This window comes from Xenopus laevis, chromosome 4L (assembly GCF_017654675.1).
Source record: "Xenopus laevis strain J_2021 chromosome 4L, Xenopus_laevis_v10.1, whole genome shotgun sequence".
NCBI lineage: Eukaryota > Metazoa > Chordata > Amphibia > Anura > Pipidae > Xenopus > Xenopus laevis.
Genome location: NC_054377.1, coordinates 95571259 through 95586012, shown reverse-complemented (window position 1 = coordinate 95586012; position 14754 = coordinate 95571259). Strand labels below are relative to the sequence as shown.

The following is a 14754-nucleotide window of genomic DNA, read 5'->3' as shown; positions in this document are numbered from 1 at the left end:
ACTTTTAACAATAGTTTGGTAATCGGCAATAAGGTAAAAAGTATGGTCACAATGGAAATCGCATTGCAAGGCATTCTAAGGGACTTCTTTTAGTGAGCTAACAGCGCTGAGCTCTATTATTACATGGACTTTTTTTTATATTTACTGTACCTCTGAGTGTCCAGCAAGCAATAATTAGAACAGGATAAATTGTGCATCTCTAAAGACAACCACCCATGCAACCAAGCTGTAATGCAGTGTCATTGCAATAACCTTATGTGACCTTACTGTTTTCACTACTATTTGCTGCCCACCAAATGTTTTCTAATATATATATTTATTTCTAATATAACTGTAGTGTTTGCACCTACACAATGGATTAATGATTTATTTTTTGTATTTCTAAGTGCTGCCTCTCCCAGAAGAGTTTGAGCTGCAAGGATTCCTGGCACTTCGACCTGCTTTTAGGTACCTTTTGTGTTGTTGTTGGGTTTTTTGTCTTTTTTACCACTTTCATTCCTGCTGTTTGTCAGTTACAGTATATGTTGTTTGCGCATTGCTCCTTAGCTTAGGTTTATTGCTTACTATATATTTGTATAGTAAACCTAAAAGTTCTTGAAAGTTTATTATGAGTTTCAAAATAACCATGTCACATAAATATGTAGGTACCAAATGAACACATCATGGTTTTACTTTATTATATATAGCTAAATTCTGGGATAGTGAGGGCCAACATTACTTTTGCCTTAAATTGCCATTTTTACAAATTGTTACATAACTAGGGTAAGTCATTAGTTTGTGATAAGTCTAGTAACACAAAGCAACCTATCAACAAGTAGCATCTACTGGTCACTTGTTGAGAAAGAAACCCCTTTACATTTTTTACATTACGTAGTACTGTAATTTAGCCATTGAAGTAATATATCTGTTAAATGTATCTTAAACAGAAACCTAGATTTCTCTAGAGGACACCAAGCCATCACTGGAGTTAGAGATGCTCAGCACCGGCAGCTAAGACCAATACGACTTGTGGCCGTTGGAAAATGGATCTCTGAGAATCAGCCTTGGTTAGTTTATCATCTCCTTATTAGTCTTGATTGTTGGCAGCTGCATTAGACACATTACACACGACAGTGATGTTTTAGTTTTTTATTCACTTATTTTTTTTAAAGAAAAAGCACACGTTTTTATGTATTTAGTACTTTCATTGTTTTATCCCCCCCCCCCAACCACACAATGTCTGTATTGTTTCTGCTGTATGTTCACTCTGTTGCTAGCTGTTCTTTCTTACATTATTAGGGAGTAAAAGGGAGCACTATACATTAATATGCCTGTGCTTTAAATAGCCAAGTATTTTTGTTATTATTATGACTTCCACCATATAAATATAATGCTGTTGTACTGTGCCCCTTGGCAGGTTGATGCAATATCGTACTGTTGGGGGTGAGCTATTGTTCATTACTGACATACCTGAGCTTTTGACTGAAGACATGGATGAGACAGAGGACGGATCTTTCCTGCAAGAGTCCAACCAAATAGAGACTCAAAAAACTGAAGGAAGCCCAGGTTTAAAATCTGTATTATCCACTGGCCGAAGCCTAAGCTGTGACACAAATGAAAAACCAGTGGTTACTTTTAAAGAAAATATTAAGCCACAAGAGATAAACCGGGATGTACCATCACGCAGCTACACTAGATCAGGGAATGTCTGCAAGGATCAGAGAGACTATAACAAAAGTTTAAATAATGTTGTAAACAAAAAAGACAATAATAACAAACGAAAGAATGACCCTAAGAAAATTTGTGTTGAGAAGACTGTAGAACCTGGGAAGCAAAGCATTGCAGTTCAGGTATAGTAAATTTGCTGGTTGATTTGTAAATGAAAAATACTGAAACTTTAGCAGTACTGTCTTTATTGTAACTGAAGGACAGACCTTGAAATTTTTTATTTTTTCTGTTTTAGGTGAAATCTCCAGTCTCTGAATCAAGAAAAACAGCAGTGACTACAACATCCAGTCCAAGCAGTAACACACAGTTCATCCCTATACATCATCCTGGTGCTTTCCCGCCTCTTCCCAGCCGGCCAGGTAAGTTTCATGTTTGCTGCAGTCAAATCTAAAAGTAAATTCACACGGTGTAAACCCTTTTGAAACTTGTGCTTTATCCAGCCTTTGTGTGTGGAAGAATTATTGACTGTCCGTCGCACAAACAAGGAAGTCGAAATGAGCGATTTTCTTTAACCCTTTTTCAACCTAGTTGCATGTGCAAATTAGGATTTGCCTTTGGTTCAGGATTTGGCCCAATCTTTCTTGTAGAATTAAGGATTTGGCTGAATTCCAAAATAGTGGATTCAGTGCATCCTTTGTAAAATAATGGTGGAATTTTCTTTTGTCTGGCCTAAAGTAAAATGACACATCGTTCTAAGTAGCTCTTTGTAATACAATGTGATTAACAATGTCCTTAAGTGTAAAGGAAAGCATTAATTCACACACAAGGACCAAAATTCATCTTTAGAGGCAATAAGAGTTATTCAACTCTTTTCTTTGTAAATGAAGATTTTTTTTTTTATTTGAATATTAAAGAAACATTGCAACTCCGTACAGCATAAAACAATAGAAAATCACTCTTCCTGGTCAAATTTGTTTTTCACTAACGTCTGCTAAGGTCATGTAAACCCCTCCATATAAATGTAAACAGTTAACACCCTCTTTAGATAACTGCAACTCTGGTTGGTAAAAGGTTAACAGTAAGGCTGCAGCATCACTTTAATCACTTAAAAATCCTTCTCCTCCTCTACCCACTCTGCTCCCTCAGGAATTTGCTTTGGCTCAGTTCTTCTCAGCTCAAATTACTAAACAGCCCCTCCAGTCTAACGGCCACTGAAGAGATAGCATTGCGGGTTCCCATAGAAACTCTATCTGTCCTATTTTTTTTTTTCTTCGAACCATCTTTCCTGATCTCAGCTTAACCATTACAATGCTCAACCCCAGCAGAACTTTTTATCAAAGTATGTTTTGCCTGTGTAAACCTGCATTACATGAACTTTACAGCATACAAGTCCTGTTTGCAGATGTCAGTGTTACTGATGATGTGTCAGAGGGATAATAGCCAGATGGAAGCTGCTGTTTGTTTTAGGAAAATGAGATGGCGCTGGCAAATGGAGGGGGCTATATGCAGTACATATGATATGGTTTGGGTGGGGAAGATATGCACAACTTTTAAACATGGTAGAAAATTGTAGGCTTTACATGTCTTTAAAGGTGCAGTAGGCACTGTTTTCAGCCAAATGAGGAGGGCTTTTGTGTAAAACATAATTTTTTGCCTATTGTTTTAATTCAGAAACAAGTTTTTTTTTATTTCTTGCATGAAATATGAAAATAAAGCTTTCAATAACAGCCTATAGGAAATAAACTTCCTGGTTCTATCAAACAAAGTTGATTGAAATCACATTACAACCCAAAAAGCTCGTAACAAACCAATAAGCTCTTACATAAGGAATGTTAGGGTTTGTTTATACAAAGATTGTTGCCACCCTTCGAACCCATTGCCATGTTTATTGGGAGGAGGGTGTTCAGTGAAAACAAACCAGTATTTCATGAGTACTTTATAATGGCAAATAAGTAGGATTATATTAAAAGAAATGGACATGATACATGTTCAACATGTATTATTATTCTCATTTTTAGCAATGGTGTACTGGCCATTTATGAAAAATTAGAACTGTGCTAAAATCAAGCTTTTTCAGCAAAATATATATATTTTTTTCTTTTTTTGCAAAAATTTTTCCAGGTAATTTAATACAGTGCAAAATTAATTGCGATTTTGGTAATGGGATCTTTTTCTTTCTTTCAGTATCGATATTAATAGATTGTTCTATCCACCCACAAAATAATGTGGAAAGGCATTAAATATAATTCAGTTCTATCTTGTGTATGTATGATTTGCCCCTTTTCATATGTAAGGTCTTTGTTGATTTTTTTTTCTCTACTTCACAGGTTTTCCCCCACCAGCATATGTTATACCACCTCCTGTGGCATTTTCCATGAGCTCTGGCTTTTCCTTTCCTACTGGTGTTAATGTGCCAGGGTCTTTCCTGCAGCCTTCATCTCATTCACCATCTGGGAACCAGGGTCCTCCTGGGAAACCGTCCCACATTCCTTACAGTCAGCAGCGCCCCTCTGGTCCAGTGACTCCTAACCAGTTAACTGGCCAAATCCAACCACAGGCTCCATCCAGTTCACCAACCCAGTCCACGAGTCAGACTGCAGCGCAATTACAGATCCAAGCTCTTGCTCAGCAGCAGTCTCCGACTAAACCCATGCAATCCATTCCCAAGCATCACCCATCTCTTCAGCAGGTAGGTGACTCCCCCCCCCCCCCCAATGGCTTCCCCATGGCTAATTCACATTTTATTGTGTTCGATTTGCGTGTCCAGTGTTTCGGCCCACCTTAGGGCCTTTGTCAAGGATAAACAAATGCAGTGATGTTAACAGAGAGAGAATTAATAATTGGTGTATACATAGTAAAGAAATAATTCCAGCAGCACTCCGATATGTGATTCAATTATTTATTCATGCCATTAGCAGAGCGACGTTTCGGGCTATTCCAGCCCTTTATCAAGCGGTGGTTTATACATTATTACCGTGCACCCCTCCCTTTGCTGAAGTTATTTGCCTTGGAGTGCAGATACTCATTTGGAAGTGTGTGTGTACACACACGCACACATACACACACACATGTACGCATAAATCTCTCCGAAAAACTGCATATGGAATCGTTGTTCACAATCATTTTAGAGAGAGAGCAAGCGAGACCACAGGGATTCTTGATTATTAGCAACACTGCTCAATTCCTCATTAGATGGCATTCTCAAATCATAGGCCTTCCTGTTGCTTCTTAGGCTCATGTCGGTCTGCTAGTTGTGCTGTTCTGTACTGTGCTAGTAAGAGAATTGTAGTTTTTCTCCAGCCTACTGCAACTCTGTATAATCACAAGAAGTATTTGTTCACGTTGTCAATCTGACGTCCACCAAATACTAAATAAATTGCTTTTATTTTTTAAATTAACATCTTTTTTGTACTTTGAAAGTTTCTAGTTATAAATGGTGACTACAGATTTAAATTTTCTGTATTTTAAATGTCTATATTCAAAGTGAAGCCTTCTGAAATCAGAATGTATTTACTTGTCTCGTGTCATACACATCTGATTTCAGAAGGCTTCACTTTGCATGTAATTGCTTGTGAAGGGCTTTTTGGCTCCTTTTAGCCCATCTCACCCTAACCAGGTTCGGTTTTCTAAATCTCTACATTGTCCATAAGTAAATTGGAAAATCCTGTTTATAATGTTGGCCTTCAGAATGCTGTTAGATGTATGGTAGGTTAAGCAAGCTCTTGGATATTTTTTTGGCTTTGTTGCTTTCATAATCCCTGTACAATGTTTTCCTTTGTAGTACCAACAGGTGGATGCATCAAAGCAGGTCTGGAATACTTCTCAGGTCCCCAACGCACTGGGAAAGATGGTACCTATGAAACAATCGTATTACATGGATGGCCGTTTGCCAACAGATCCTGTAAATATGCTGGAGCAGTGTCTACAACAGCAGCAGCCTCTGGAAAAGAAGATGACCTCTTTTCCCATGGAAGCCTATGGTCAGAGTCCTTCTGATGTGAAAATGCCAGAATTCTACTGGAGTGACCCACCATCTTACAACTTAAATGACAACAGGGCTCTCTTGGCACAACAATCTGTAAATAACCAAAGGAGCAAACGCCAGCCCGCAGGCTACCGATCTGGCCAAGATCCAATGACTAGAATGCCATTTGAGGTATGTATTACCCTAGTAGTATTATTTTATGCTTTGCCTGTGAGATTGTGGCAGGATATCATTTCGTTGAATGCCTTGCACAAAGATGCGAGTATAGCTGCCTAACAAACTCTACAATCTAGATAGGTTTCGATGTTGTTGTTTTTTTTAAAGAATGACTTAGGTGGTTGTGTAAAAGGTCATATGGGTGAAGTTCACATTTAAATTAACCATCTTGTAAATAGTAGGAACCTAAGACAAAATTAATGGATATGAATTTGTTTATTCTCAGTTCCCCTCTGCCTTTTCATGCATTCAATACACTGTCCCTAGATAACCAGTTCCATTTTAAATACCAGAGTAGAGTTTCATAGCTAAATTGTTTAGACATATAAAGAACTAACAGATGAAGGGTAATGCGCAATTTTCTTTATTAGCTACTGGCTGCAATATACTGAATGTTAATTTTGAGGTGACCTTCCAGTTTTAAATTTTTCCCTTTGTGGACTGGTACATCAAACTATAATATATATAATTATACATGCTGCTTTATTTTACAGTATTTGCCACATTAGCCTCTGTAACCTTATGCATTCCTCAAAACAATGTAAGCGTTGTGCACTGACCTTGTTCAGAATAGCTGATCAACAAATTGAAAGGTTAGCCTATTGTTAAAGGGAATGTAAAGTCATAAACAAATGGTGCTTATTGCTAGGGTCCAAATTACCATGCATTGGCTTGAATGAGAGACTGGCATATGAATAGGAGAGGCCTGAATACAATGATGAGTAATACAAAGTAGAAATGTCAATACATTTGTAGCCTTGCAGAGCATTCCCCTTTTAAAAAGCTGGAAAGATTTAGAAGAAGGTGGCAATAATTAAAAAACTATTAAAAATAATAAATGAATGCCAATTGAAAAGTTGCTTCGAATTAGCCATTCTATGAATGAAGCACCCCTTTAATCTGCAGTAAGAGAAGAGGCTGATGAGTTATAAAATTGAAGCACCTTTAATTGTGCGTCTACTTTTAAGAGCTGTTCTTGTTCTAGCAGTCTGCAGACACTATATCGGACACTGAGGGGCAGATTTATTAAGGGTCGAAGTAAAAATTTGTATTTTCAACAACAAAAAAATTTATTTTTTTTTTGGTCAAAACTTTCTAATTTGAATTGTGAATTATCCAAACTCGATTCGAGTTTTAATTTGTATTTTGAGATTTATCATACTCTGGCCCTTTAAGAACTCAAATTCGACTATTTGCTGCATTAAACCTGCCGAATTGCTGTATAAGTCCAGGGATCAATTTGGTGTTTCCAGCCTTCCTGACTCAAGTTTTTCTAATTAAAATCGAATTTGATTTGAGTTTTCAGGTCGAATCAGTTCATCTGAGTTTCAAAAACTTGATTTTAATAATACATTTTAATTGGTCGAATTTATTGGTGTTAAAAAAAAAAAAAAAAAAATTAGCATGAATTCAAAATTCCACCCTTATAAATATGTGCCTCTTAAAGTAGGTAAAATCTGGCAGGGACTCACAGCATCCGTATGTTGGTTGCAGCCAGAAAAAAACACATAAGCAGCCGTAAAGAAAAATACAAATTAATAAGGGCTATTTAGTTTTATGAATTTTTTTTCTTTAATAACAGTGCAGCTTCCCCTTTTATTTATCTGATGAGAACAGGGAGAAAATAGTGTAAAAATGTGAGCTGCCCAACCATTTGTTTCCCTTCGTTCCAGAAGAGCAGCCTAAAGAGCCCCACCAACCATCTCACTAATCTTTTCTCTCATTCCTGGTCATTTTGTCCTCTCCATTTTATTTCTTTACTTCTTTTTCTTCCCTCTTGTTTCTTTTTGCCTATATTACTAGGAACCCAAGCGTTCCCCTCTCCTGCCCCCGGACCTGTTAAAGAGTCTGGCTGCTCTAGAGGAGGAGGAAGAGCTGGCATTCTCCTCTCCTCCTGATCTTTACCCAGCTCTGTTCGGCCCTCTGGCTTCTCTCCCTGGACGAAGCCTCTTTGTATGTATTCTCTACTTCCCCTTTGCTTCTGCTTTATGTCTTTCTCTAACAGCTTGTCTTTGGCTGCTTTTTTTTTTACTATCTGTCATTTCCAAGTATTTTTGTACAAAAAAATATTTTGTTTATTATTTTAAGAACTGTCCAACACGGACATTGTTGTTAGATTTCTCAAAATTAGACTTTTAGGCCAGTATTTATAAACAGTGCATCTCTAAGCATGTTTATATTCATTCGCTACTTTTAGTGGTTTCTGAGATATTTTAATTTTTAGACTGATAATGCCAGGCATTTGGCTCAACTGAGAAACAGCAGCCAAATGAAAGTGTATAACCAGGGTCCCTGACACTCTTACCTTCAGAGTGAACAGTTTGGCTGAAAGCTAAAACTGCTAATATCTTAGAAATCAGTAAAATAAATAAGTTATCCGAGGACCACATTGAATAACTTTACATCAATTCTTATTTTTTTTGCATTTAGATCACTCTTTAAATGAAAACTTTTTCAACTACACAGTTGAAAGTTGATGACTGTGTTTCTGGGTTCAGCAGCAGCTTGGGTTCTATAACTTGCCCTTGGCTGCATTTACATGTTTAGTCAGAATGTTTGTTTTATAGTACATGATATTTAATATAAAATATCTCACCACGCCCCATGTTGCCAGTAAACATGTAACAGGTCAAGGTGAAACAAGGAAATCTACGGCATTAGAACAGTGCTACCTACTCCTTAGATTTTAGGGCTGGTAGAGCATAAAAGGAGCAATGCCTTACTTGGGGAAAATGTTTATAGAAGAATACTGATCCCATTAAATAAGTAAGGAGTAATAAGGGAAGTCATTTCTAGTAAGGGACAAGGAAATCCCTACTTAGTGAGGAGTGCCACAGTGTTATTGGCATGCATCAGTGAATAGGGCTTTCCTTGTCAATTTAATGTTGTATTTGTATTAGCACTGGAAACTATTTTATTTACAGTTACTGACATTTATTACATTACTGACAAGGTCATATTTACTTTTTGCATCAGTACTACCACCATGCTCTGGCTTATTTTTTCTCATTGCCCCATATAATTTTGAGTTTGATTGAATTGTACTGGGGATTCGGTCGTTAAAAATTATACTCTTAATTATGCCCAGATTTGATGATTTTATGATGATTTTAATATTTACAATGTACTCCTGAGATTATATGCGCATGGTAGACTGTGTACCACACTTGCACCACTGATCTATGAAAATCTTTGTGCACAGTGGTGTAACTATAGAGGAAGCAGACACTGCGGGAGGGTCCCTTCCCAGTCACTCATCTACTTAAATGGGGGGGACAGGGACAGGAAGGGGCTGCTGTGCATGCCAAATATTTTTTTTATTGCAGGGGAAAGGGGTGCATATTTGTGGTTGTGACAGCACAGGTGATAACTACACAAGAAGGATGATATGCATATGTTAGTAACATGTTGACTTTAAAGGAGGAGGAAAGCTACCAAGGCAGTTTGTTGCCAAAAGATTAAACACAATAGTGAAAGTTAGAACCCCATTTTTACTCTTTAGAATGCTTTGCCATATCTGGGTAACCACTCTAGACGCTGTCTCTGTTTGTTTAGGATAGCAGCTGCCATATTAGCTTGCTGTGACATCACTTCTTGCCGGAGTCTCTCCCTGCTCACTCATAGCTCTAAGCTCAGATTACAGCAGGGAGGGGAAGGGAGCAAACTGAGCAAGCTGAAGCCCAAGCCCTGGAGGTTTAAGATGAAATCAGAAAGTCTGATACATAAACCCGAGTGTTCACAATAGAAGGAAAGGAATGTTGTGTTTCTTTTAACAGAGGACTCAGAGCAGCATTACTTTAAGGGTTTACTAGTGTATTTATATAGACCTTTCTGATAAAGCTTACTTAGTTTTAACCTTTCCTTCTCCTTGGACAAGTCTCCTGTAAAAAGTGGGAGGTGGGGGAACTCTTGCGAAAATTTTGATATAAGCCTCATCTCACTGATATAAGATTTTGTAATTGTAAAAAAAAATTTAATTAGAGGTCATCTATAGCCTCATCCTTTTCTCTTCATGCTTGAGTCAAAATCAGATTTTGATTGGCAGCTAACTAAACACAGTAGCTCTTATACATTGTCTAGGTAAAGAGAGCATGTACCCGTTTCGTATTAACTCTGTCAATCAAACTCAGACTCCCAACTCCTGCATCATGAGAGACAGATGCTGAGAGAAGGGTAAAAGTAACTTGTCATTTCAGAAATGTTACAGAAGAGCTTACAAGCCTCTAGTTTTAGAATCAACACAAATGCTAATTTTGAGCACTTTTGGGAAATGGCTAAATGAAATTGTTAGCAAAAGAGGTTACAAGAACAATTTGCCTATTCCAAATATATTTATTTTGCCAGAATATCTCCTGCCTTTTGTGCCTCATGTCAGGATTTCCAGTGTTTCATAAAAAGCGCTGAATGTTTTGCACAGTAACTTGACTTGTCATGGCATTATAAAGGGTCCATAGTTAAATTTATATTAAATATTTAATTTTTTTATAACAATAAAAGTTGGCACCTGTGCGAAAGGTCAGCTCTAAAGCTGGCGACAGACGCAAAGATCCGATCGTACGAATCAACGTACGATCGGACTTTCCCATCTCCCGACCTGCCACTAACCATTCAGATCAAAGTCTTACCATTCAGATCAAATAAAGTAGTTAAAAAACAGATCAGCCGATGTTCTGCCCCTGACAGCAATCGTACGAGCGTTATGTCCGACAAAGTTAGTGACAGTCTCCCACTGAAAATCGTACGATCGGCAATACATACAGAGATATTATCAGCAGCCGACAGAAATTTTCTAACCTGTCCGATCGACCAAACGACCGATCTCCACTGGATGAAAAATGTCGGGACTCTCCACACACGATCCGAAAATCGTACGAATCCTCGATTCGTACGATCGGATCTTTGCGTCTATGGCCAGCTTTAGTCTGAAGCATTTCAGCAACTTCCTGGTTATATCTTGGTTTTATCAAACAGGGAGAGGATGTGTTTGTTTTTATGATAAGAATGCACGTGTGTGCCACTTTAATTTGCCTGGCAGTAAGTTTTCTCTCTTTCTTTTGGAGAAGTCTCTCCTGGAAAAGCCATCTGAACTGATATCCCAGCCCCCCTCTTTCCTCTCACTCTCTGGATTTTCACTAAGCCAGGTAAGGTAGTTCTGCATAAACTGCTGTTGTTTGTGTGAGGTAGAGGAGGGTTGTTTTGGACCTGAATTCATTTTGTTATTATTGTTGTTTTGTTTTTTTTGTTTTTGTTTTTTTTAATGAAATGTGTGTTTTGTTCATTCCAGGAACGGTTCCAGAATAACAGCATGTTTAATGAGGTGTATGGAAAATCCACGTGTGCAAGCATAAAGCCCGAGGCATGCCAAGCAATGGGACAACAGGAGACCTCCCTGTACTCTCTCTTTGAGGGTAAACCATGGTCGCCATCCCTTCCCGCAAGCTCAGGTAAAGCACATGAACACAAAGTTGTTGGTGCTCTTTGAAAGAAAGACGTGGAAAGAGAATAGTGTATATGCATAATATTTTGACCCTAAACTAATTGTGCCAATACTTTTTTTTTTTTTGGACAGATCACTCTACGCCAGCCAGTCAGTCACCTCATTCTTCAAATCCAAGCAGCCTACCCAGCTCTCCTCCCACCCACAATCATACCTCCCAGCCCTTCTCTAACTTTGGTCCTATTGGCACTCCAGATAACAGAGATCGTCGGGGAACTGACCGCTGGAAGGCTGACAAGCCAGGTATATCAATTGTTTTCCTTGCATAGTGAAAGTTAGAAATTGAAAAGAAAGAAAGATGCTGAACTTTTTTTTTTGTCCTCTCAAGTTTCAGCAATGGGTGGATTTGGGCTGGACTACTTATCTATGACTCCATCTTCTGAGAATAGCTGGCGCCAAGCTAATAATTCAAGTAGCGCTAATGCTTGGGCTACTCAAGGTAACACCAGAGAGGACTCTTCAGCTGCTCTTATGGAAAGTTTAAAGGTAGGTAAAAGAAGAAACTTTTTTTGCATTGCCTAGTAGAAGGGAAAGCTACAACAACAAAAGAGAATCATGAATATTGCTGTTCATTCTGCAGCCTTATACAGATTGCTGCAAATTTTACACAGTTTTCAAAACACCACACAGACATCAACAGTTCTGTATGGTTTTCTTTGACTATAGGCAGTCTGACTTTGTTGTGGAATGTGCAGCAGCACTTTGCACAAGTTTTGTAGGCATGCCTGAACTCTTGTGAAATGTGACCATATTGAGATATTTTCATATTTATTTTTGTTTAATTTGACATTGGCATTGACATAGAAACCCTACCATTTGTATAATCTTATCTATTGACTGAAGGTGGCAAATTACAAATTCCAGAAGAATAATGGGGATACTCTTGCTCTGCTTAGAAAATACATGAGAAACATCCTAAGCGGAGAAACACGTGAAGAGTTCCCTGTTGTTCTTCTAAACTTTTCTCTCAATGGTATCATGGATGGACATTATCGCCATTATCTCTCGTTTAGGCAAAACATTAATGTAAACCTCTTTTATAGTATTTCCACCTATTGTGTATTTTTCCTGCAGTCCATTTGGTCAACCACAATGATGCATCCTGGACCTTCTGCCTTGGAACAACTTTTGATGCAGCAGAAGGAGAAGCAGCAGCGAGGGCAGGGATCACTGAACCCTCCGCACTGAGAAAGAGAGGGAGAAGAACCCAGTGACATATGGCATGACTGGTCAGCACAGGATGTAACCTGTCCTGAGTCCTAAGGAGGGCGTCCCTCTCTCCCCTCCTCACTGATCTAGGGGAGGAGCACGTGTGGGAGAGCATCCAGCATCTCCCACCAGTCTGACAACCCCAAGCCCCGCAGGCGGCATCGTCACTTGACGGACACAGCAGGAAGTTTCCCTCCAGAGGGAGCGTGGGACTTCTTGAGTTGGGGGAATGGGGTTAACCTACCCCCATCTTTCTCGTTATTTGTGCATGCCTCTCACAGCACCCCCCAAACTTCTGCCTAACACAGGTAGTGAATGTCCCCTAGCAGTGCAAAGCAGGCAGGGGAAATGAACCTTCCCTTTAACATCCAAGTTGTAATAAGTTTTTTATTTAAGGTTCTGTTTGCAGGTGTTGGGTGCACAAGGACACCCCAATATCCGATTTGTAGCTGAATGTCAGGAACTTGCTCCAATAGGAGTGTAAGAGCTGGTCCACTCTCATTCACCAGCTTTTGCTGGCTTTAAGAAGTGTGACTTGCTGGGTGGCTTTTTTTCTTTCTCCCTTATGGGGGGAATGGGTGAGGGGTTGCGTGTCTGTCATGGTTAAGGATGCCTCCTTGTTTCCACTGAGTGTCCTTAATCAGCTCTGTCTGTCTCTCCTTGCCTGCTTTATTGTCATGTGTGTGTGTGTTTGTGCGAATGTGTGTGAGCTCAGTGTTCCCTAAAGCTGAGTGAGTATTGAAGGATGGGTGCTGGCATATTAATTGAGGTGCTTTTAATGTGGGGCAGAAATTAGAACAAGTAGAGGCTTAACAGCCATAGGCTGGATTTATAGCCTCATATTTAGTACAGCTAGGTAGAGCTGTAGCTCTTTTCTCCTCTGACCCTTTAGAAAGCCCCTTTCATATGGCAGAGGGGTTACAATTGTCAGGGCATTTAGAAAAGCAATGCTGGTTAGAAAAGCCAGAGCTCATAGCACAAAACAAGAACAGGAATTGTTCTGTCCTTTTCCCTACTCCGGCATCATGAAAGGGTTGCACAAAAGCAGTGAGAGGTTTGGAACATTTTTGCTAGGTGATAAACGTGATCAAATACAATAACTGTGTGTAAGTAACAGGGGCACTTTCACTTTTAAAATTTAAAAAACAAAGTAGGTCTTTGAGCCCTGTCTTTATCATAGGCTTCCCCTTAAGTGTGGGTGTGTCTTCGTGTATGCCAAGGGTACCAGACGGTACTTGAGTATGTTCTCAGCACTTCATAGCATAAACATAAATACACAAGTTGCACACTTTAGGGCTGGACTTCTTGTTCATAATGTTAGACTAATGGAGAAATGATTCCCTGTGACTGGAAAGAGGTGTGGTAAGGTGACCATCTGGCCAAGCTTCCTTTAGCAGGATCTAGAGAGTGTGGAGACTCATGTTCACTCCCACTTTTCCTTGTGTTCTTGTGTGAGCACTGTCTGCTCGGATCTGCTTTACCATTAATAAACTCATCTTCTCTACACCTAATTTTGTGTGTTACGTTACTCAAAAATTAACTTGGGTGTATTTAATAACATGTACCATCCATTTTAACAGGTTTTATTAAAGATAGGGAAAAGACTGCGATTGTGGTACGATCTTCCTGTATGAGCACCTCTGGCTCCTTTCCATTCTGTATGTGATGAAGCGTATCACCTGCATTTGGTTGTTCCCTGCAGCAGAGTGAGTACAAACGCATTGAAAAAGAACAGGCTCTGTTAACCCCTGCAGTTTAACGTCAATATTCCACTACAGGGGATCGTAGGATAACCGCTTGCCTGTAAGTGGTCTTAGTCTGGTCTGAATCGGAAGCATCGCACTTTCACTGCGCCGGTTTATAAATCCACTTAACAGATTATCTGAACACCCAATATGCATGCAGCCTGTAGTTTATTGCAACAAACCAGAAGACACATGGTACCATCAATATATTAACAGATTTTAAGGCACCAGTGCATCTGCCTTGTACTTCCCCAGAGGACTTCTCAACAGGGTGGATTCAAGCACCCACTTGCTAAAATCATACGCCACATATTTTGCCTGAGAAATCAGGAGGGAGACAAGATCACGGAAGTGACACACCTGTTACAGACCGTTCTTATCAATGGTCTGCCAGCCATTCTGTCCTCTTCCAGATGTTCAGCACTTTAGTTTGTGGTGTAGAACCTCAGGCACCT

The 14754-nt window shown here is 39.2% G+C and overlaps 1 protein-coding gene across 5 annotated transcripts in view; it reads left to right on the top strand.

Annotated features, from left to right (window-relative positions):
* Nucleotides 1–14060, top strand: part of smg7.L (SMG7 nonsense mediated mRNA decay factor L homeolog) — a 49459-nt gene extending 35399 nt beyond the window's left edge. Inside the window, exons 12-23 of one of the 5 annotated variants that reach the window (XM_041589322.1) lie at nt 387–447; nt 927–1046; nt 1397–1829; nt 1943–2066; nt 3975–4336; nt 5429–5803; nt 7652–7801; nt 10912–10989; nt 11133–11292; nt 11418–11588; nt 11674–11831; nt 12420–14060. In XM_041589322.1, the coding sequence (XP_041445256.1) occupies nt 387–447; nt 927–1046; nt 1397–1829; nt 1943–2066; nt 3975–4336; nt 5429–5803; nt 7652–7801; nt 10912–10989; nt 11133–11292; nt 11418–11588; nt 11674–11831; nt 12420–12533 (2306 nt within the window). In that variant the 3' untranslated portion in view covers nt 12534–14060. 5 annotated transcript variants of the gene reach the window in all.
* The last annotated feature ends 694 nt before the right edge of the window (nt 14061–14754 follow it).